At 30.4% G+C, this 25,483-nt stretch overlaps 1 protein-coding gene across 1 annotated transcript in view; it reads left to right on the forward strand.

Moving 5' to 3' along the window:
* LOC123305834 (NADPH-dependent diflavin oxidoreductase 1) overlaps positions 1-25,483 on the forward strand; it is a 45,263-nt gene that overhangs the window by 11,692 nt on the left and 8,088 nt on the right. The window contains exons 4-5 of the mRNA XM_044887670.1: positions 11,817-12,497; positions 15,672-15,904. Of these exons, the coding sequence (XP_044743605.1) occupies positions 11,817-12,497; positions 15,672-15,904 (914 nt within the window). The remainder of the gene's footprint in view (positions 1-11,816; positions 12,498-15,671; positions 15,905-25,483) is intronic.

The raw sequence follows: 25,483 nt of genomic DNA on the forward strand, positions 1-25,483 counted from the left end.
TAGCCACTTTATATTAAAATGAAGGAATTCGAAATCTGTGGCTCTTGTATATCCTGTGAGAAACTAAGAATGTCCAACGATTATACGATATAGACGATTATACGATTATTTCTCAACGATAAATTACAATTACATTTATTCCTTAGGCACTTAGTACTTAGTAAGGCATAACGGTCTTAGATCTCAGGGCCCCCGGGCCTTACTTATATTCTCATAAACAAAATATGTACAATAGGGTAGTATTACCCGTTAGCCTGGATCGACGGCCAATTCTCAGGTATTAGGTGCTGCAGGTGCGTAAAAATTGTATTAACTTTACTTACAGTCTGGGGGCTGATTCTTAAATATGTTGTAGGGAATATTGTAAAATATTTTAAATTAATACTGCCAGACACCTTTTGCCTGACAAAAAACATAAAATTTTGGCAACCGCACAAAACCAATTCCACTTGCTAATATATGTTGTAAGAAACCTTCCTACAAAATTGACACAAAACCTCAAAAAAATTACGGTTTTTAGTTCTATACATGCTAGAAAGATAGAATTTTCCACAATCGACTTGAAATTAAGTCAAATTAACAGAAAAAGTTCATTACCCACATGTCAATCCTCCGAAAAATCGGAACCCCCCCTACCCAATTTACGTTTTACAGTTATGTATCTATGCGTCACAAAATTTGCACAGGTTTTACCATTCTAAGTGATACAGCTATAACATATCATATAGTAATATCAGTTAGAATGGTAAAACATGTACAGATTTTGTGACGCAGAGATACATACTAGTTGGCTATCATTTGTTACAACAAGGAACCTGGATCTGACATAAATATTAACTTTAATTAAATTAATTTACTTTCATCAACTTTTACTAAGCCACAGTAGGCATAGTTAACTTTTCCTAGGAAAAGTGTGTTTACTCATTTTTAATCAACTATTACTGATGTTTATTCGCTCCGTGCGTGAGTTTTGTTTCCATGGTAACGATACACTACTTTATTTATAGAATTGTATGGATGCATATATAATTGTATGGCTTGCATTTAAGACTTACATTTAAAATTTAATATTCTTGTCTCACAAATTTAAATAAATAATTATGATAATTTACATTTGAAAAATAATATTTGTTCAATTTGATTTCTTATTTTCACAATTTTTAATGCATTAAGTTTAATTAATTCGTGTTTTTCAATAATTTTAATTTGACATTTCTATTACATTAACATGTAAAGAATTGCAAATTAGTCATAACAGCCCCCTTTAACTCCAAAATTTTTCACTTAAAGCGCTGGCATCGATTTTATTGTCCCTACCATGACTATGCACACAACGAATAATAAGAGTCGACTCTGCCTAGAAAGAGTAAACTCTTACTAACAATAGACTTTTTCTGATGTACAGTGTGTTTCGTATATTCATGAGAGGAGAATAAATTTGGGTGCTAGCTTCTGGTCACTTTATTTTAATAATATCTGGATGACCGAGCTTTGCTCGGTATTTTTTTTTTAAATTGTGTTTTTTGGAAAGCAAACACTCATTGACTTCGTTACTTAACAACGCCATCTGCTGTTGTGTCGTTGAAGCAATTAGTTGCTCACAAAAAAGTATTATTATTCGCCAATAGATGTCAGCAAGTTCACTTTAGACTACTCAAACGCCTCCTTTTTGTTATGTTATAATTTGCATTGTATTTCATTAACTACGTTATACACCAATAGATGTCAGATGTATGTTTCTGTTTTTCATGGAAAAACGAATAAAACGACGTTTTTTTAAAATGAAACCTTGTTAGATCGACTTATCGCCCCAAAAAACCCCTACATACTCATTTTCATGAAAATCGTTGGAGCCATTTCCAAGATCTTGTATATATATATATATATATATATATATATATATATATATATATACAAGAATTGCTCGTTTAAATATATAAGATTTATTTAGTTATTTATATATGTCAATATACTTGCTACGGAAATGAATATTTGATAAAATTGATTTTTTGCATGCGTTACTAAAGCAATGACCACTATTAGCTAAGGAAATAATATTTAGTAGAGACACCAGCCAGTATAACACAAATAACAGAGATCCGTAAGGTATAAATATATTAAAAGCTCGGAATCCAAGGACAGTCAATGAATCTTTATAAAAACTGTTCGAATACATCGTTCATAGCTTACTTAAAGAAGTTAAAACAAAAATTTGTGCGATCTTGCATAGGGGGTGGGGGAAACCCCTTCTTGGGGGGTGGAAAATTTAATGTTAAAAATGACCGCGGTAATCGATAAAAGGATGAATTCTAAGCAAAAAAGTCTTTTAAGTATATTTCGAAAAGTCAATACTTTTCGAGTTGTTTGCGATTGAAACTCGGAATATTTAATGTCAAATAACTGACAAAGAAGTTTTTTGAAAAAAGTATATGATACACTCTTTAAAATAATATAAAAAACCATGAAAATGGAAATAATTTATAATGTAAACAAAGTTTCTCAGACCTTCTTCTTATGTTTTATTTAGTACAAAAACTGATGAACTTACCACTGGAACTAAAATTAATGCTTGCCGCATTCCAATTAACTTTATTTAGGTACTGTCAACATACTCAAAAAGTTCTAGCAGTTACGGATATATATTTTTTGAAATATTACAATTTAAATGCAAAAAAATTTTTCAAAATTTCAAAAAAAATGTCTTTTTTGTTAGATAACTCGTTAAACAATAAAGTTACAGAAAAAAGTTTTGAGGGAAAAATTTACCTTTTTTTCAGCAAAATATTTAACCTTCTAAACTTTTTTCTGTAACTTTATTATTTATCGATTTATCTAACAAAAAAGACATTTTTTTGAAATTTTGAAAAAATTTTTCGCATTTAAATTGCAATATTTAAAAAAATATATATCCGAGACTGCTAGAACTTTTTGAGCATGTTGCCAGTACCTAAATAAAGTAAATTGAAAAGCGGCAAGCATTAATTTTAGTTCCCGTTGTAAAATCATCAGTTTTTGTGTTGAGTTAAACATAAAAAGAAAGGTACGAAAAACTTTATTTTCATGATAACTCCGTCAATTTTCATTTAAATGACTTGAAACTTTCCCCATTTTAATGGTTTTTCATAGAACTTTAAAAAATGCACCATCTAGTTTCTTCAAAAAACTTCAAATTCGTCAGTTATTTGACGTTAAATACTCCGAATTTCAATCGCCAACAACTCGAGAAGTATTGACTTTTCGAAATATATTTAAAAGACTTTTTTTGCTTAGAATATCATTTTTAACATAAACTTTACACCCCCAAGAAGGGATCTCTCTCACCCCCTGGGCAAGATCGCACAAATTTTTGTTTTTTACTTTTTTAAGTAAGTTTTAAACAATGCAGTCGGAAAGTTTTTATAAAGATTCATTGACTATCCTTGGATTCCGAGGTAAAAATCTAACGGCTCTCCACTAAAAATATTTTAATTTTTTACCGACTTCAAAAAAAAGAAGAAGGTTCTTCTCAATTCGACTGTATTTTTTTTTTTATTTTTGTTACTTCAAAACTTTCGACTGGGTGAACCGATTTGATGATTCTTTTTTTTATTTGAAAGCTGGTCCCATTTCAATTTGCCCCAGTTCTGAAAATGGCATCAATGGAAAAACCATATAAGTCTTAAATTTGCATTAATTATCTGCGTGACAAATGTACGAATAACTCAATATCACGCCAACCGATTTCCATGATTCTTTTTTCGTGACAAATTAGTTAGTGTACTTCAGATTCACTAAAAATCACAAAATAAAAAACTTTAAAAAAAATATATATATCCCAAAATAAATTAATATACACTAAAAGTAAACAAATAACGATAATATAATAGTAATAGTTATTGTTATTTTTGGAGTCGGTGTCAGCCAAGTTAATGTAGCAAACTGTTCTGTCACAGTTGTTTTCTTGGATGGCACCGACTCCAAAAATAACAATAATTTTAACTACATTATATTATCGTTATTTTTTACTTTTTAGGGCATATTTGTTTTGGAATAGTTTTTTTCTTTCTTAATTTTGTATCACAACTATGGACGACAGTTCATACAACACTTTCTATAAATACAACACTGGATGAATAAAAAAAATTTAGTTAAAATATTGCGCTGTAAAAAAGTAACAGTTCTATTTTGTGATCAATGATTAGTGATCAGTGATCAGTGATCAGTGATCAGTGATCAGTGATTAGTGATTAGTGATTAGGGATTAGTGATTAGGGATTAGTGATCAGGAAATAAAGTATATTAAATGTTTGTATTGTTAGCAGACATGAGCTAGTAAGTAGAGAGGTTGTATTAACTGAAGAGACTCCGACAACGGAGAAATTTCGCCAACATTTTTATCCGACAACATTACTACTTGATTTTAAGTATTTTTATTAACGATCCTAAAAAAAAATCAGTAATGAGAATCTAAATTTTATGAGTCATAATAACTTTTCCATGCTAGGGATGTCCGACGCGTTAAAAAATCGAATATATTTTTCCGACAAAATGTGTGTTTCGTCTTTTTGAGTAAAAAAAACTTGAGATTAAACGGAAAACCTATATTTAGGTTGTTAATTTTTTTCCCACTCCCAAGAAAGTTCTGATTCAGAAGTTGTCCAACAGGACATAATAACACGCTAATCGGAAAAAATAAACCGAAAATTTCGTAGACTCGGAGTATTGTTGTAATTACGAGTTGGTTGAGTTGAATTTATTGACTATAGAGGAGTTGGTTGGTTTCTGAAGTTTTTAGCCCTTGGGCTCAAAAATGGGATACTATTACAGAAATTTTTTCGGTCTATTTTTCCTAAATCCAAAGAACACATATACAAAGTTCCAACAGTGCTGCAATCACCAATTTTTTTGGCATTTGCTTGCAGTTTTTGACCATCATTTTCTTTTTAATAATCACGCAATTCGAAATATTTACGAATCGCCATACTGTAAAAATTGATTTGAAATTTTGTGTTTGTAACTCCAAATCAAATGCGCGTTTTAATTTGTATTAGTAGCTACCGATCGTTCTAAAATATAACTGTCAAAGACTGAGACTGGAGTTTAAGCGACCATATGATATACGAACGCTCGTGATATCGTGGCCAGGTGTTCACAAATTTTATCACAAACTTACCTAAAAGCACGATGATATGCATTCATAACACAAGCATCACATAGCCGATCACAATAAACAACAAACATAGGCGAGTTAAACTGGAGAATCAATAAAGTTAACATACGTAACAAAGTTTACGATAACGAAGACTAAAGAAGCTTGTGTTCTGAAGGGTGAACTTTTGCGTTCCATACTGATACTGATACTGAACATTCATTATTTATTATGAGTAGCTTATTTAATATGATTCGTTTATTCAAGACATGCAGACTGCAGTTATTGTAGATTAGCATTACCAAAAACAAGTCCCTCATATCATTCTACCATTATTCATCCAATTCATCTACGAAACGAAAAACAAAAAATACGTTGTTTTAGAAGGAAACAAGCTAACAAACCTAGTGTTTTTTGTTTACAGCTAATGCAAGTTAATGTAAAAAAATTAAATTGGGAAGTTCTAGATTTCAAAAAAAACTATCGATTGACGTCTGGTAGGTCCGATTTGAATGCGTAGGTGCCGTGAAAATTTGAAAAAATAAGCGAAAATTGTCGTTTTTACTTTATTATATTATAAATATAATAAAGTATTGCGATCGAAAAAAAATCGATATCGGGGTTTCAACGAAAATACACGTTTTTTCAAAATGTTGCGTCCGTCGGTATGTCGGTATGTTTGTTACCAAGCTGGAGCCTTCAATTTTCAACCGATTTTTCTCAAACTCGGTACATACGTTCAGTTTGGTCATAATTCCAGACGATTTTTTCATTTTTTCTCTAGGCCTTTTTTCAAGGGTACTTCCCTCTAAGCCAAAACAGGATTTTTGGGGTTTTCTCAAAAACGGCTCTAACAATTTCGATTAAACTTGGCACAAGGCTAGACTATATCCGGGAAAATTCGAGAAGGTTCACACCCTAGGGAAAACCTTTTCAAATACAGGAAAATGGGATTTTATAGGGAGAGGCTGAGGGACAGCAGTGAAACTTCGTATCAGGATTTATATCAACTAGATCCTAGGTTTGATATAACTCCCCTCTGGGGACCCCCCCCCCTGGAGCCTCTGGGGACCCCCCCTGGAGCCGTGGAGCTGGAGGAGATGAAATCGTCAAAAGTGGTCAAATTAACCCTACGAAAAATGATCAAATATTATTTAAAATGTCTTCTTAAGTAACTTTTGTAACTTGGTAATCTTTGCTTACCCTTTGCTCACCCTTACCTTACTACATCCTTCTAAAGCCAAATTAGTGAAGTTAAGAAACTGAATATATAATTTGCGCATAATTTTCGCAATTTTAAAATTTCACTTGGTGCTAAAATATCATGCTCAAAGAAGTTTAGACGAAGAGATTAAGCTCCGAAAAACCGCTCTACCATAGTCTCTCGACCAAGAGCAAAGTTTTTACAAAAGGTGTTCTTTTTCGAAAAAGTGCCATATTTCAAAAAAATTTCTTGCTAAAGAAAATTAAAGGGGTATGAACCTATTACTCATAATAGACCTTTTTAACATTTTTTTTTTAATGAAAGTAAATGTCTTAATTAATGGGCAAATTTTTTTCGCCGATTTTTTTTGAACCGTATGACCGAGAAAACAAACAATGAAAATCATTGAAATTCAAATAGGCGAAAGCGATCCGGAAATTCTCGAAGTTATAAGAAGTTTATTTTCAATTTTACACGAAAAATGGTCAGAACCAAAGTTAATTGAAATTAAATTTCCTACAATTTTGGTCCATATCAATTTTTCCTAGGATTGATATTTTTCGATTTAGACCTAATAAAAGGCGGTCGTGAATTCTTGTTTGTTGCGTAACTCGATTATTATCAATTTTACACGCAAAATGGTTATCTTCCACGTTATTATAAATTAAGTTTTCTACAATTTTGGTTCTTATCAATTTTTTCCCGAGATCGATATTTTTCGATTTAGATCCAAAAAAAGATGATCATGAATTCTTGTTTGTTGCATAGCTCGTTTATTTTTAATTTTACGCTAAAAATAGCTATTACTAAAGTTGTTAGGAATTAAATTTCTTAAAAATTTTGATTCTTAGCAATTTCTTAGGATCGACATTTTTTTTATTTAGATCTGAAAAAAAGTGGGATGAGTTTTTGTTTATTGAAGAACTCATTGTTTTTTAAAAATTCCGAAGTTATTTGGATTTAAATCTCTTACAATGTTGGTCCTCATCAATTTTTGCCTAGGATCGATTATTCTGATATGTTCTTTATTATTGATTTTTTTTCGTATAAACGATGATAAACTAATCATTTGAAAATCGGTCGGGAATTCTTGTTTCTTGCATAACTCGTTTAGTTTTTGTTTTACACGAAAAATGGTAATGACTCAAGTTATTTGTAATTAAATTTCCTACAATTTTGGTCTTTATCAATTTTTTCTTAAGATCGATATTTTTCGATTTATACCTAAAAAGTGGTGGTCATGAATTTTTATTTTTAAGTTTACGTGAAAACTGGTTATCACCGAAGTTTTTAGGAATTAAATTTACTACAATTTTAGTCCTCATCAATTTATTCCTAGAATCGATATTGTGTCAGAATAATTTGAATTTTGAATTCTTTTCAAAAATGAAATAGTGAAAAAAAATAAATTTGCATTTTTCATTGTAAAAGTTATTTTATTTACATCCTTCTTTCTCTTTAAAGTAAGCGTGCATCACAAAAATATGAACTTTACAAAAAAAAAAAGGTCGGCATCAAAGTTATTGCAATGTCAATTTTCAAATGATTAGTTTATCATCGTTTATACGAAAAAAAATCAATAATAAAGAACATAGCAGAATAATCGATCCTAGGCAAAAATTAATAAGGACCAAAATTGTATAAAATTTAATTACAAATAACTTGAGTGCCATTACCATTTTTGGTGAAAAACTAAACGAGTTATGCAAGAAACAAGAATTCACGACCACATTTTTTCGGGTCTAAATCGAAAAATATCGATCCTAGAAAAAAATTGATAAGAACCAAAATTGTAGAAAATTTAATTTATAATAACTTGGAAGATAACCATTTTACGTGTAAAATTAATAATAAACGAGTTACGCAACAAACAAGAATTCACGACCACCTTTTATTAGGTCTAAATCGAAAAATATCGATCCTAGGAAAAATTGATATGGGTCAAAATTGTAGGAAATTTAATTTCAATTAACTTTGGTTCTGACCATTTTTCGTGTAAAATAGAAAATAAACGAGTTATTCAATAAACAAAAATGTCAAAACCGTGTTTAAAAATATGTAATTGCTACTAATGACATACATCACAGCTAACTAGCCAATCAAAATCGTTTTAAATTATTTCAAATATCGTGACTTTTAAAAATTGTATTCATGGTGTTTTTATTGTTAAAAATGCGTAATTTTCGAGTTACAGGTTCTACTCGACCTATATTTTCATAAAAAATTAACAAAAAGCATTTCAATTTTTCATGAAAAAGGTCTATTTCACTATATATCAACTTTAAAATCGAAAAAGAAAAAAGTTATAAGCAAATGTAAAAACGACTATTTTCACTCATTAGTCAAGATTTCTTGGCACCCGCGCATCCAAATAGAACTTACCAGACGTCAATTGATAGGTTTTTTTTTTGAAATCCAGAACTTTCCAATTTATTTTTTTTTTGCATTGGACGTCAATATTATTTTATTGATTAGCTGTAAACAAAAAACACTATATAAATATTATCAAAGATAAAAAATGAGAGGTCTAGGATATTTCGAAATAAATTTCGATTTTTACCCCAATTTCTTAGATCAAATTTGTTATTATATAAATACGTATTTCGACTACCAAGCAGTCATAATTAGTACGAATTAGCTAATCGTAGTTACTCTTATTGTGTATGTTACATACTGATGATGACTACTTGGTAGTCGAAATACGTATTTATATAATACAAAAATTTGATCTAGGGAATTAGGGCACAAACTGAAATTGATTTTTCAAAAAATGTTATGTTTTGTAGCTTGTTTCCTTTTAAAATAACGTAATTTTTTTTCTGATAGCAGTTTTGTCAAAAACTTTGGGCCTACGTAGATGAATTAGATTATATATATTTTGTTTAAAACATGTGAAACCTAAAATAAAAATTATATATTTACTTTGTACAAAAGTTGGACATATTTCACATTGGTGACAGCCTAGGAGCTTTAAATCTGTGAAACAGAAAGATTCTATAAACTGTATTAATAGAGGAAATGAAACCAAAAAAACCGTCTAACTGAGGCTCCCATAAAAATCTACTGACGAGGAGAGAATTCTTGGGTCAAATGCTACAGTATATGCAATTATGACTTTTAGTTGAAAACTTTGTTGTTTGATTGACATTGCACGAGGGAAACGTGTGCTCTCTTTGACATTTTTTTAAATACTATAAAAAAATGGCAAATAAATATAAAAATTATCCCCAATATTTCATTTCATTAATGTTTGTTTGATCCCCTCAATATTTTCTTACTAGCGACGTCTATGTCGGCAACAATTTTGAATTTTTTGCATTTTCTATTTTCCTCTCTTTCATTTGTACATTTAAATTCTTCATATTTTCGTAGTTTTTGATGTTATCTAAAAATTGACATTACACGATGTTCTGGCTCGATAAGGAACGTCGATTGGGGAAATAAAAAACATTTTAGGACAAAGGTCTATTATTATGGGGATTATAGCACCGTGCAGTTGGCTAGACAAAGGCCATGTCATATCATTTTCAAGTGCATCATTCAAGATCAATAAGAACAAAATTTTGATATAATAGATTCTTATAAAATCACCTAAATAGTTTATCCATCCGTCCGCTATCACCATAATTAAAAAAACGAGAGGAGATATCGAGTTGAAATTTGTATAGCGTAAACGAACAATATAAGTCATAGGTCAATTAGATCATAAAACCGTAGCACCCATCTTTTAAACTGCAATAATTAGAATAAAAGTATAAATACATAAAATGCCCCCTACTTAAAATTCAAAAAACGAGAGGAGATATCGAGCTTAAATTTGCATAGCGTAAACGAGCAATATGTAGGTCATAGGTGATTTAGATCATGAAACCGTATCACCCATCTTTTAAACTGCAATATTTACAATAAAAGTATAAATATAAAAAATGCTCCCTGCTTAGTAATAAAAAAGTGTTGTTTTAAATATTTTTTGTAAAAATCATAGTTTTCCGGAAAGAACGTAAATGAAGGTAGTTTCCATTTGCTCCAAAACTATTCGTGACTCCAATACTTGAACTATAGATGGCACTTGAATAACGATTGAAGGGGGAATATAAACATTTATCTTCATGGTAAAAACAAACAAAAAATCATAAAACATATAATATATCTTATATCGTACACAATATATATATATATATATATATATATATATATATATATATATATATATATATATAAATTTTAGTTGGTAAGTGAATTAGTAGAAATTCCCTTTTTATGTCTTTTAATTATATATTCTAACATAATGTTTACATTTACATCCTCCTCTACATTTCATATTTAAACCACTACTTAGAGGTCAGCTCAGTATTTTGGATTCGAGAGAGCAAATACAACATAAAAGATTGAAAGTACCTTCAAATAAGTAGGGAGTTTATTACTATTAAGGGGGCAAATAAGAGTTTATTTATATCTATTAAGGGGGCAAATACAAGAAATTTCGAAATGATCCTCATTTTATTCCACATAGAATGAACATTCTATACAGGATATTTCAACAATTAACTCAGTCAATTAATTGTCCGTCCCTATTTCAATTTGTTTTTATAAAATTAAACTCATCAAATTCTATTTATGACACAGTGTGTTCATTTAAAAAGTATTCACTCTTAATAACTTTTAACTTGGCGTGATTATTGTTTTGAGTGAAAACCCGTCGATATAGATATCGAAGAGGAAGTTCAAAAACGGTACCAAGAAAATTTTAGGCTTCATTCCTAGCCACCCTAACTTCGAAATTTTAAATGGCACCCCCTAATTTGTTATACCTCATTTGATAGGTAATAATTAGAATAATTATTGATCGATTGATTCTTAAGATGATTCTTAAGTCAGAAGATGGAAGGTATGCACCCTTAATAATTCTTGACCTGATGTGATTATTGTTTTGATGAAGTTCAAAAATGATAACTAGAAAATTTTAGGTTTCATCTCTTCACCCCCACTAACCTCAACTTTGAAATTTTAAATGGCAACCCCTACCTTCCGATACCCAATTTGAAAGGGTATATAATTTTATCTTCAACTATGACAAAAAAAAAAGAAATCGATCGATTGGTTTTTAAGATAGACTATCCAGAAAATGGAATTAATACCTTCCATTTTCAGTGTAGTCTATCTTAAGAAGCAATCGATCGATTATATTTTTTTAATCATAGTTGAAGAGAGAATTGTATGCCTTTTCAAATAAAGTATAACAAGGTAGGCCTGCCATTTGAAATTTGAAAGTTAGTGTGGCTAGAGGTGAAGCGGTGAAAGCTAAAATTCTCTAGGTACCATGATATCTAAATGGACATATTTTCACTCAAAACAATATTGACATCAGGTGAAAAGTGATTAAGGGTGGATACTTTGAAATGAACACACTGTTTAGGCTCTCACAACTTGTTAAGAGTGAGGCGCAAAGTAAAGTAAGTAAGTATATATTTAAAATAATTTTAGGATGTAAGACTAATCAAGTTACATATGGACGAATCAAAAATGTATAATCCGGGTGACGTATTAATGGTACGACCAAAGAATTTAAAATCAACTGTTAATGAATTTTTTAATTTGTTAACATCAAACAATGTAAAATTAAATCGTAAAACTAAAGTGAGATTGACAACAAAATATCCAGAAATGCCGATACCGAATCCACTAAGAAAAATATTAACATTAGAACAAATTTGTAAAGATTATTGGGATTTAAATGGTATTCCACGTCGATGGTGTTTCCAAGTGCTCACTAAAATTACACCAAATCAAATGGAAAAGGAGAAGTTACAAGAATTTACAAGCAGTGAAGGCCAACAAGAACTTTATAATTATTGTAATCGTCCAAGACGTAATATTCTTGAAGTGTTACATGATTTCCCACATGCATGTTCGAAATTAACTTTAAATGTACTATTTGAGATTATGCAACCAATAAGACAACGTGCCTTTTCAATTGCTAGCAGTTGTATTTCAATAGCCAATGAAATTCATTTACTTGTGGCTGTTGTCAAGTACAAAACTAAATTAGCCAAAGAACGTTACGGACTTTGCTCAACTTGGCTTGCTAGTTTAAGTATGGGTGATCGCATTTATGTTTCAATTAGAAATGGTACTTTTAATTTTCCAACAACCAATCATTCTATGGTAAGAATATACATATCTTTAATAATTGTGTTCTAAAGTTCTCCCTTCGTAGAACCTTTGATTTGACCCCTTCTGGTTTGAAAGAAAATTATTTTATTTGATTCTTCTACTTTATTAAAAAATTCATTTGAAACTTGTTTTAATTTAAGCAAGAGTTTGAAAGCTAAAACAACTTATAGCATAGTCCTAAGTTTGTAACTAGACCACACAAAATTGATGCTATCAACAAAATTTTGGTATAGGTGTTTATAAAATCACCTAATTAGTCAATTCTTCGTTCACTGTACGCCTGCTTGTCTGTCTGTTATCACGATACCTCAAAAATGAGAAAAGATATCAAGTTGAAATTTTTATAGCGTGCTCAGAGCGTAAAATGTAAGGTCGTGTTCGTAAATAAGCAATATAAGTCAATTGAGCCTTGGGTCCGTATGACCCATTTTGTAAACTGTTAAAGATAGAAAAAAAGTTTAAATGTAAAAATGTTTCTTATAAAAAAATGAACAACTTTTGTTTTAAACATCACTATTTACCCGTGAGTATTATGTGAGCATATCAGCTTTGTGTATGTGACATGTATGTATGTATGTATGTGTGGCTATCTAAGAGTGGCTATCTTTCTTTACTTCTATTTCCACCATTTCTATCTACTTCTCTACTTCCACCATTCGACTCGAAATAAAGTCAAATTAACTCAATACGTCGAAAAATATCATTGAAAACATCGCAACCACCCGAAATATTGAAAAAGCATCCCCCAAAATTGCCAGTTTTAGTTTATGCTAGAAAGATTTTCATCAATCGACCCAAAAAAGGTCACATTAACAGAATTATTCGAAAAATTACATTGGAGCTTTCAAGAGCTAGGCCTTTTTTTTATGCTCTACAACTTTTATTTGAAACTTTTTTTTGATATTTTCAAAATAGAACACAAAAATCTTATTTCGGGGTAGTTTTTAATTTTTTTCACCCCCTTCCCGGGGGTTGAGAAATTTTTTACTTCGCCCACCGTTTTCTTAACATTTTTCTGATTATTTCCTTCTGATTTCAGAGTCTTCTTTACTGGACTATAACATTATACTGACTGCTACATGTTCATACATTAATTTACCTATCTCCTTAACTAATGCAAATCCATTTCAAAACTTCTGGAGTATTAGTTAGATACTCTAAGCTATATTATGAAATAAAAAAATTAAAAAAATAAAAATGGTCGAAGTTTCCAAAATTTTATTTTGAAATGTTTACTTCCGGTTTAGGAGACTAAAAAAAATTTTTTTTTTTCAAAGATTCCTTTTTTAAAAGTTCAGGAAATTTTCTATACAAATCGCGTAGTTTGGAAATTTATTGTAATTATTTTCAATACGAAAAAATTCTTCAAAAAAATTCTAATTTCGATTTAGCCGATTCTTTAGGAGCCCATAACTAGACAAATACACTTCATATGAAAAAAAAAAAAATTGTGTTCGTATTTATATCTACTAGAAATATAACTGGACCTAATATGGAAAAATTTCAGAACCTCACTTTTTTTTCCCTGTCCGCTTGACGTGAAATGCTCCTATATGCATTATTTCTTTCTCCCGACTATAAGGAGATTCGAATTTTACCGCTTTTTGATATTCCAATCCGTTTTCAAAAAACTCAGATGAAAACTTTTTAAAAAAATCTCTCTGTATAAGCGGCTTTGTCCTGACTGAGTATCGACGCGGGGCAAAAATTACTCTTGATGGAAACGTGAAATTTAGATTCTAGGTAAGATGTATGTACTTAACTACTAAGAAATGAATTAAAAAATCTAGCCCCTAAAGGGTTGAAATTACTCGTAACTTAAAGAACAACTTTCTAATCTAATGTAAAGCAAAGCCTTCATTTAATGTTTACCAGTTATGAATTAGAGGAAGATTTAATTGAACTTGAGATTGAATTCAATAGCCGACCCGTATAATATGTGTGCCTTTGAAATTAACATTTTTTGTTTGAAGCATTTTCCTCGATTAAACTTATTTTTCGAATTTGACGCATATGTCAAGTTAAAAAAGACATCCGTCATATACAGATCCCATAGCTTGTACTTTTTAGTTTTTGAATCAATATCTCCAACATTTTTATTATTTGATGCGCAGTGCAGTTGTAACGCAACGTTGAGAACATTTATTTATGAATTTGATATGAATTTTAAAAGCGTGCGTAAAAGAGTGCTGAACTATTTATACAAGAAAATGAGTATATGCAATCGAAAGCATGTTTATTTCTCTTTCAATGCGCTTATATTGATCTTTATACAAGCTTCTAACATACAGAATGGAATAGAGAAGCGTGCGATTCTAAAACGCAGTTAGTGTTAGATCAATTATTAAGTTATTTTTTACCTTCTTAAATAAGTACCTACATATCAATAGGCCAATAGAATTACGGATTCTACGTGTTGTTGTTGGTTACAGGTCAGAAGTGGTTTTAATCTATAGAGGCAAATTCGACTTAAAAAAATTTTTGCTTTTTGTAAGCGATGTAATTCGTAAATGGTGCACTTTAAAATACTGATGCTGTGGACCTTTTTGTTCCTTAGATGTTTTTCGAGAACTTCGAATGAATAAAAACCCTAAAACAAAATTTTTGCGAAAAAATATCGAGAAAACGCTATTTTTCAAATGAATTTATTTGTTTGCAAATAATTGTTTAAAAAAAAACTCAAAGAACAAAATTAGCTTAGAAATGTTTCATTTGATCTAATAATTTTTGCACAATTTCATTTTGCACTAAGTGTCTGAAAAAAGTGATTGACTTGCTTTCAATATCTGTCTAAAATATTCGGTTTACAAAAAAATGTTTGAAACGAAAAATGTTTATGTATTTATAAAAAACAACTTTCTAGTTTGAAGCGTTCATCTAATATTTGTCACTTATAAATCAGAATGAGCTTTTAATTGAATGAACCTAAAAACTTAGATCGAATTCGATGCCGGTATAAGATGTGTGCCTTTAAAATTAACATTTTTCGTTTGAACCATTTTCCTCGATTAAATTTATTTATCGAGTTTCAAGCATATGTGTTTAAACATGTTTATTAAGCTCGCCTTTCTAAACTACTAAACTAGCATTTCCCAGAATTCCAGTCAATTTCACTTAAACGCAAATAAGGATGCATTTGGTTATATTTGATTTGTATAATTTTAGGATAGTTACCAACCTGTAATTATGATTGGACCTGGAACAGGAGTAGCTCCATTTCGTGGATATATTATGGAACGAATAGCAATGAAAAATGCATCTGATCAATTATTAAAATTGTATTTTGGATGTCGGAATCGAAACGGAGATTACTTATGTAAAGATGATTTCATTGGATATTCAGAACAAGGAAAACTGACGATTGTTACTGCCTTTTCAAGAGATCAAGACCATAAAATGTTTGTATAGTTTGATTTCAACAAATATGAAAAGATGGGAGGGATGTAATGAATCAAAAATAGTTTTTGGTTTTTAAAACATTAATTGCAATTAAAATATAAAACGTAAAGTCATATGTTTTTAAGGTTATTCTATTGAGTAAAAAATAAATTGAACCTTTTAAATAAAATAAAAAATAAATTAAACATTTAAATAGACTTTTTTAAATCATCGACTTTAAGTAATACGTAATCATATACAGTATGCCCCTCAAGTCCTTAGCCACCCTCCACCACCAATAAGATCTTTTTTCTAAGCTAAGTCAGATACAGAAAATTGTTTCCTTTAATTTAAGCTTGACCTTCTAGTTAAATTAAAGATCAATACTTTTTCGTTATGGATAAGTGGTACAGTAAATCTGGCATTTTGACTGGAAAAAATTACAATGGTGACTCTGAGGTTATAGATCGTTAGGGGGGCATGTAAATAACTTTAAAAAAAATTAAGAGAATTTTTCGTTCCGCTGTTTTTAAGAAAATCCAAAAAAATGGGAAAAAAAATTTGGAATGCGTTTTTCTCGGAATCTATTGATTTAAGGGAAAAGTTTTTCAAATAAAAAATGTAGAAGACACTGTCAGCTACATTTTATGTCATTGGAGCAACGTCATACGAGTTAAATTATAAAAAGTAGGTGGCGTTAAAGTATCAAAAAAAGGGTTTTTCCACGGTTTTCATTAAGAAAAAATGATTTTTTTGTAAAAGTGTAAATGAAAAAGTTGTTTGACTCAAAATTAGCTTCAACTTTTATTTAAACAATTTTTTTGTAAAACTTACCGTTTTTGAAATACAGCTTGCTAAAAATCTGAAAGTTAAGTTTTTTAAAATTTTGAAAAGGAGTACTTGATTTCTTTTTTATTTTCTTGGTTAGCTACGGTGCGTTGCATTTTTGGCCTATAGCTCGGAAACGGTAAGTTTTTCATAAAAATTGTTTAAATAAAAGTTGAAGCTAATTTTGAGTCAAACAACTTTCTCATTTACACTTTTACAAAAACATCATTTCTTCTTAATGAAAATCGTGAAAAACCCTTTTTTTGATACTTTAACGCCACTTCTTTTTGTAATTTAACTCGTATGACGTTGGTCCAATGACATAAAATGTAGCTGACAATGTCTTCTACATTTTTTATTTGAAAAACTTTTCCCTTAAACCAATAGATTCCGAGAAAAACGCATTCCAAATTTTTTTTTCCCATTTTTTTGGATTTTCTCAAAAACAGCGGAACGAAAAATTCTCTTAATTTTTTTTAAAGTTATTTACATGCCCCCCTAACGATCTATAACCTCAGAGTCACCATTGTAATTTTTTCCAGGTCCAGCCTTTTTTTCGTCTATATTGACTGAATCAAAGAGATAGAAGATCACTTTAAATTAGACAGTTTTTCCTTATTAAAAGGCGAATGTTTTTTTTTTTTTAAATATTAATAAATTTGCCAGAAATTGAATGTAAATGATTTGTTTTAACAACAAACCTATTTGAAGCCAAAAACTATTTTGTAAGTATTCCTGCTTGTGCTATAAGCCCTGAAAATGAGCGGCTCACGTCTTTAATTATTAAAAAGAAGTTCTATGATATGAAAATAACAAGTGCAATTAATTGCGCAGCGGATGTTTTCTTATTAATTAAAAATTAGCTTGCATAGAGTTTTTAATTTAAAAGCATAAATTTAATTACATATAATTACCCTCACATCTTATTAATTCTTTTTGACTTTTGATACAATAGTAGGGGAGCCCAACATGGGGATTTGGGTAGTAATTCGAACGCATCAGATTAACATAGTTCTATATATTAGCACTTAATATAGGGATGCGCGCGTAGGGTAGACCATCAGATTTACAAACGATTTCCATAAAGGTGTGGAGTCATAAGCTTTGGTCGGTTAAGCTTATCAAACACGTAGGTATAAACCTATAGATTGGTCATTCTACATTTTTCGAGCCAAAGCCAAGATACAGCAAACCAATATATGTTAAAAGTTGGAAATTTTTCGTAGAATTCAATGCACTATTTTATTACACTTTGAAAGTGCGGGATCACATTCAAAATGGCTGCCCAAGTTGATGAAAAACAGTTTTTTTAGATTTTTTTTAAAATACGCTTTGTATCAAAAAAATTTTCGAACAAAAAATGTGTAACTTTTTATTTCGATTGATCTAGCCCAGTTAGATGTTACAAAAATTATCAAAAAAAAAAAAAATTTATTGAAAAAAGCTTTGAAAAATTGTATTTTTTGAAACGCCCGTGTCTTTTTGAAAAAAATATATTTTTAAACGACCCTTAGTGAAAAGTTATTCCTTAATAAACCCAAGAAGAGCGTTATTGCAAATTTGAAAAATATTGAAAAGTTTGGGAAAAAATCGCTTTTATCGATAATAAACCGTTTTTCTTTAAATTCCAATAGTTCATATACGCGTGCTTTTTTATAAACGTTTTTGTGCTTAAAATTTTTTTCAATAGTTGCCTGAATATGTGCGGATATTGCGCGCTTGATTAATTGATCGGTAACATGCAAAATATCGGTCGAAAAATCGGTTGTGAAACATTTGAAATACTATATTAATTTTTTTTTTTTTATTTAGTGTATTTGCTTCTAGTTGATATTTATATTATTAATGAGGTCTTAGTTATTGATATAAGGTTTTTTTCTTCACAAATTTTGTTTGGACATCTAGTATATATAACTGGGCTGCTAGAAATTTTAAAATTGTTTCCAAACTATGCGCAAAATGTTTTTTTTTTTACGTGCATCCGGATGATGCTAGAGTACTAAGTCAGTAGAACGTACTCGTAGACAATTGAAAAAACCCTCTCTTGAAACAGAATTTGACTCATAATAATGCGCCCAAAAGAAAAATTTCTTTGTAATGAACAAAATTTTTATTGCAAAAAAGTACGATATGAGTGATGAAGTGCGGCACCTTCAGGAGGTTGAAGATTCACCAAAAAAATTTTAAAAAAAAAAAATTGTTTGGCAGCCATTTTGAATGTGATTCCGCACTTTAAAAGTGTAAAAAAATAATGCATTGAATTCTACGAAAAATTTCCAAATTTTTATATGAACTGGTTTGCTAAATCTCGGTTACTAAAATTTGATATTGTGCTCGAAATAGATAGACTAGACTACTATACATGAAATGAATTGACATCAAATGTTAAACGATTTGTTCAGTCATACAAATTGTTAAAAAAAATAATGAATGAGTCGAGTCAGTCTCTAGGTAGAACTGGGACCAGTGAGTCAGGTTATAAGGAAATGATGCGAAATCACATGTAGGAATTAAAAAATTCATTGCCAAATTTAAATCAATCCAAATCCATTTTTGTGTCTCTGTGACGTTTTGCTTTGTTGTGTTTATAAAAAATTTAGTGAATTTAATGCAATCAGTTTCATATGCACTACAATTATGAATGATGTTAGTGTAAAATGTGTGTGTGTTTTGTGGACAAGGAACTTGTGAAAAAATTATAAAATTTACTCCGGAAACATTTAAAAAAATTCATGACGTAGATTGAAACCGGTTCGAAGAAAGTCTGTCAACGTTTATACTACAGTCGAATTTTCTGATGAAACATCCCTAAACGATGGCTATTGTTAAGTAAATAAGCTATGTTTCGATATGCAAAGCTTTTTTATCTTTTTACGCTAAAATGATAATAATATATTTACCTTATTAAGAAACACGAAAACGAAAGTGGTCGGATAGTTGGCTATGTCGGCTAGTCGCAGTAATTTAAGTATTTCTCACGGAACACCACTATAAATATTTAAATATAAGTGTCAAAAAAAATCAAACCGTCAGATTAAGCAAACGCCACAAGATTTTTGTCAGATTAAGGTACAGTATGAACAGGGCATCAAGTGGAACCTCCAGTATGAAAATCTGACGCGTTCGAGTTACTTTCTGCACTTGTCGATTTTTTGCATTTTCCAAAATCCACCATGAGTTTGCGCCACCTCCAAATCATCAGTCTTAGGTATGGGAGCTTTGTTAAGGTCCATTTAATGTCCCCTATTAAAATCTGACGCGCTCGAATTAATTTTTTTTTCTTCCACTTTTAACCCTTCCGCGCGGCCACCTCCACCGCTCAAACAGTCAGATGAATATATTTCCGTTATCAGAGATACGTGGAAGTATTAGTAGTACAGTTTCAATATCTGACGCCATAAGTCTGTTTTTTTTATTACATTTTTCTAAGGCTTTTGGGTCCTACCTCCATCGCTAAATTTAAAAGATGTATAGGACTTTTTTTCTTAAAACTATCTAAGCAACAAACAACAATAAGCAACAAACAACAATTGAACATCCTGGGCTCTCCTACTATAAAGTCTATGTAAATTTTCAGCTTTCAAGCTATCAAAATTGCAAATAATTACTTACTCAGTTGAACCTTTTTTATATACTTACCTAAATAACATTTATCCAGCCTTATTATTGACCTTTTGTTAAAAAATTCATGAAATTGAGGTTTGTGACCGTTGTTTGTTTATAGTATTTTGAATAGTTAACTAAAAAAATGCATAATGCTTTTGGTTCAAATTGGCAATCTTTCTAATTTTATTAAATGAAAAAAGAAAGTTAGGAATAATACAATATAATTTTGTCCAAAACACAAGATGTATTAAAAATCGTAGCTCGTATTAACAATAAATCGAATTACTGATTTTTTGGGGGAGGGGAGGATGATACCCAAAATTCCCTGGTTGTAAAGACATTTTGAAATAACCTGTAATTTGTTAGTCAAGTCGAAAATGTTCGTAAAGCCGCATATAAAAGGTTAATTTAAAAAAAAAAAAAACTTACACATGATGTCTCAGATCTCCCTCCAGATTCATTCATTTTTAAGGTAATCAAATTTTTATTTCAAATAACGAAAAATAATTTTTTCTATTAAATTAGATTCACTCTTTCAAATGGTGATATCCAACATTCGGAAATAGAAGTTTCCAATCGGTAGCTTGATTTTTTAATGGAAGCTTATTTATTACAGGATTTGAATATATACATAAAAATATGAGACCTTTGACGAAAACTAAATAGATTCGACACAACTTGCAAGTATTTCTCACGATTCGTAACACTGAAGCTGGAGGAGTGGTTTTCTAAAAAAAGATATTATATTGGTTGCGTCCCATCCACGATATACTCCGGTTTTTTAATATTATATTTTCGGTAGAGACAATCGACAAAGCGTATCGGATTTATAAAAAACAAGTTTTTTATTTAAAAAAAAAAATTAATGACAAACGGAAGTACGTTTTGTTAAATAGAACATAGTAATTTTTATGAAAATTTGCATTTGGGATTCCTATTTTCACGCAGCTGTGACATGGAGAGTGAGAAATTCTTGAAAGTATCTCGCACGTTTTGAAAAGAAACTGGCCTTCTTAGTACAACAGTAAACTATGAGCAACAATTTATAATATTAATGTTATTATAAGATGTGTTCGAATTTGCGAGCAGCTATTTGAGCAGACACACACTATCTGTTGCTTGTAAGCTTATATACAACACAATACATATACTGGAGTAAATTTAAGCAAAACAAGTGAAAAGAAACAATTGACTTAGTTAATTGTTGAAATACCATGCATAGTCAGTGTTGATTTCTTTATCACATAACACATACAAAAATGTATATACAGTGTTGATGCGCAGTCGTTTGTTTTTTTGACGTCACGTAAATAACAAAAGATATTCACTTTTAAATAAACACACACACACACACTGATATACACTTATATTAATGCATACTATAAAATTTGCACCTAATTAACGCCCTCGTGGGTAAACAGTGATGTTTAAAAAAAAATGTTTCAAACAAAAGTTTTTTATTTTTTTATAAGGAACATTTTTTACATTTAAACTTTTGTTCTATCTCTAACGGTTTACAAGATGGGTCCTACGGACCCAAGACCCAATTGACCTATGATGCTCATTTACGAACTTGACCTCACTTTTTACGTCCTGAGTACGCTGTAAAAATTTCAGCTCGATATCTTTTTTCGTTTTTGAGTTATCGTGACCACAGACGGACGGACGGACGGCCGGACGGACGGACGGACGGACGGACAGCCGGAAATGGACTAATTAGGTGATTTTATGAACACCTATGACAAAATTTTTTTCCTAGCATCATTATTTTTAAGCGTTACAAACTTGGGACTAAACTTAATATACTATGTATATTTCATATATGCATGGTATAAAAAAAAAAAGACTGTTATATGGATTAAAAGTTCGGGCAGCGAAACTTTGGGGTTTTTCTTTTCACAACAAAATAATAATTTGTTTAAATTTTTTACTTTCCCGGAGTGGTGCAACATGTCTAACCAACAAAATGGCGTCAAAAATGGAATTTTTTTCAGAAATTTTATAATTTTTATTTTATATTCGCAAGAGGAGACATCGGTGCATATCCAAATTTGGTAGGTTTGTAGTCAATGTTAAGAACTACTTCTCATATTTTTTTGGGTGGGTTTCGTCCCTTCCCCTCCCAGTTATATATATATATATATATATATATATATATATATATATATATATATATATATATATATATATATATATGTATACATACGTATGGTAAAACAGTTCATTTGACTACAACTTGAAAAATGTTGGATTGATTTTAATGAAACTAATATCAATAGTAGGTTTTATTACTAACAACTCGGTTAAAATTTTAGCGAAATCCGTTAAATAGTTCGACCAAAATTTCCAATTTAGTGAATTGTTTAAAATGGCTGCCATTTTGTCCTACGGGGTTAATTTTTTTTTTAAATTGTAGCATTTTTTATTATTTTTCGATTTTATAATAATTGCCATTTTATATAAGTTACTTACCCGTAAAATGACTCCTTGATCCATATTTTTCCGAAAAACGGAAAATTTATCACTTTCTGGAAATCATTTTTTGGGGGGTGTATGGGCTGGCTTTGGGGGGTGTTTTTTGCTTTGGTTACAGAAAACAATTTTTAAAAGAGGTCTATATGGTTTAAAGCAAAATTTTTAAGTTTTAACCCCTCCGCTTTTAGGGGAAAGGGGTGTATGGAATAAATGTATTTTAAAAGATTTTAAAAAGAGGTCAAAATAGTTTTAAATGCTATAGTAACCCAAAACTTTAGATGTTTGTATTAATATAGCCCTTTTTACAATATCCACCCTCCCCCTCCCGCTTTCATACTTTATGCAAATTAAAAATTTTTATGACGCATAAAGGGGTTTTTGGGGCAAAAATTCGCGATCAGCTACCCCAAAAACGTCATAAAAATTTTTAATTTGCAAAAAGTATGAAAACGTGAGGGGGAGGGAGTGGATGTTGTAAAAAGGGCTTTATTAATACAAACATCTAAAGTTTTGGGTTACTTTAGCATTTAAAACTATTTTGACCTCTTTTAAAATACATCTATTCCATACACCCCTTTCCCCTAATAGCGCGGGGGTTAAAACTTAAAAATTTTGCTTTGAACCGTACAGACTTTTTTGAAAAATATTTTTCTGAAGCCAAAGCAAAAAACACCCCCCCAAGCCAGTTCATACACCCCTCAAACAATTATTTCCAGAAAGTGTTAAATTTTCCGTTTTTCGCAAAAATATGGATCAAGGAGTCATTTTACGGGTAAGTAACTTATTATAAAATCAAAAGATAATAAAAAGTGCTACATTTAAAAAAAAATTTAACCCCGTAGGACAAAATGGCATAAAATGCCAGCCATTTTAAACAATTCACTAATTTGGAAATTTTGGACGAACTATTTAATGAATTTCGCTAAAATTTTAACCGAAAGTTGTTAGTAATAAAACTTACTATTAAAAAATTCTTATTTTGTTGTGAAAAGAAAAACCCCGAAGTTTCGCTGCCCGAACTTTTAATCCATACACAAGGCGTAATTTTACTCTACTAATACCACATATGTACCATGTTAAAAAAGGGAGTACCAACTTGAAAATATTACCATTCAAAAGAGCACATCTCATTTATAGTAAGAAAGCTGACATTTTGAAGCAGATATTTGACGCACCATGAAAACTTGTCTAATACTTCTTCTACGATAGTTAAATACGAAGTGAACCTTTGGCTGAAAGCTTGTGAAATTTGTCCAACCCATAAATTTCTAAAGTATTATTTTTTCGAAAGATAATGTTTTTGATGCATTTTGAAATTTTCATATGCTCAAATTTAACATTTGAGAAGTAGAAAAATCAAAAAACCAGATCATTTTAGCGGGTTTACAACCTAGCCAAGTCTTTACAAAATTTATTTTTCCTCAACTCCAAAAAATATATTTGAGGCACTTTGGCAGTGTATAGTTATAATATTATATTACAATCAATCACTTCGTACCCTCTTTTAACAGAGTACTAAGATTCCAAAACACAATCATTCGATCAAAATATTTAATTTACAATAATTAGAATAGATAAAAAATTGGTACTGGCAAATTATGACAAATCAAATACTAAAAGTCCTCACCAATCCTATATCTGAAAAAGAAGTTATTCAAGGGCAAAGGTAAAATCTTTATTCCTATTTTTTCGGTAAATATTAAGTTTTATCATAAAATCAGACTAAAGTTGTCATCAGCATTAGTCCCGGAGCTGACCGTAAGAACGCGAGCCGATCAGCGGTACGCATAAAATATATTTTCCCTACTACTACTAACCATAGTCAATAGGATGGGGCTTTAGTGCCTCAACGCAGTGGGCACATATAACATGGGTGCTTTCTTGAAAGTAAAATTTTTGTTGACGAACTGTACCAACTTTGTCCTGCTTGGTAATTACTTTAAAATCTTCTATTCATTGAATAGAACAAAATAATATTTAAGTGCCTCGACGCAACCGGTGATAACACGGTGGCACGGATTTTTCAATGAATTTTCCCGTGTGCACGAACTATACCCATTCCGATCCGCTTAAAACTTTAACCAAATGAAAATTTAAACAATTTTATATACAAAAAAAAATAAGTGCCTCATTAGTTGCGGTTCTATATGCCTGGCAGGACGCCTAACATTTCGCGAGCTCCTATGCTACTATGTAGATAACTCTTCCGTCCGTCCGTCCGTCTGTGGTCACGATTACTCAAAAACGAAAAGAGATATCAAGCTGAAATTTTTACAGCGTGCTTAGGACGTAAAAAGTGAGGTCAAGTTCGTAAATGAGCAACATAGGTCAATTGGGTCATGGGTCCGTAGTACCCATCTTGTAAACCGTTAGAGATAGAATGAAAGTTTAAATGTAAAAAATGTTCCTTACAAAAAAATAAACAACTTTTGTTTGAAACATTTTTTTGTAAACATCACTGTTTACCCACGAGGGCGTTAATTAGGTACAAATTTTATAGTATGTATGTATTAATATAGGAATATCAAAGTGAATATCTTTTGTTATTTACATGGCGTCAAAAAAAATCAATTTATATCAACGTCTCTCACAGATTATTTTATTAAGAACATAAAAAAATTTGATTCTTCCCAGCTTCCACCATGTTGGAAGTCATTAAAGCAAAAAATATTGAGAACAATTTATGTCAC

This window comes from Chrysoperla carnea, chromosome 1, assembly GCF_905475395.1.
Source record: "Chrysoperla carnea chromosome 1, inChrCarn1.1, whole genome shotgun sequence".
In the NCBI taxonomy this organism is placed as follows: domain Eukaryota; kingdom Metazoa; phylum Arthropoda; class Insecta; order Neuroptera; family Chrysopidae; genus Chrysoperla; species Chrysoperla carnea.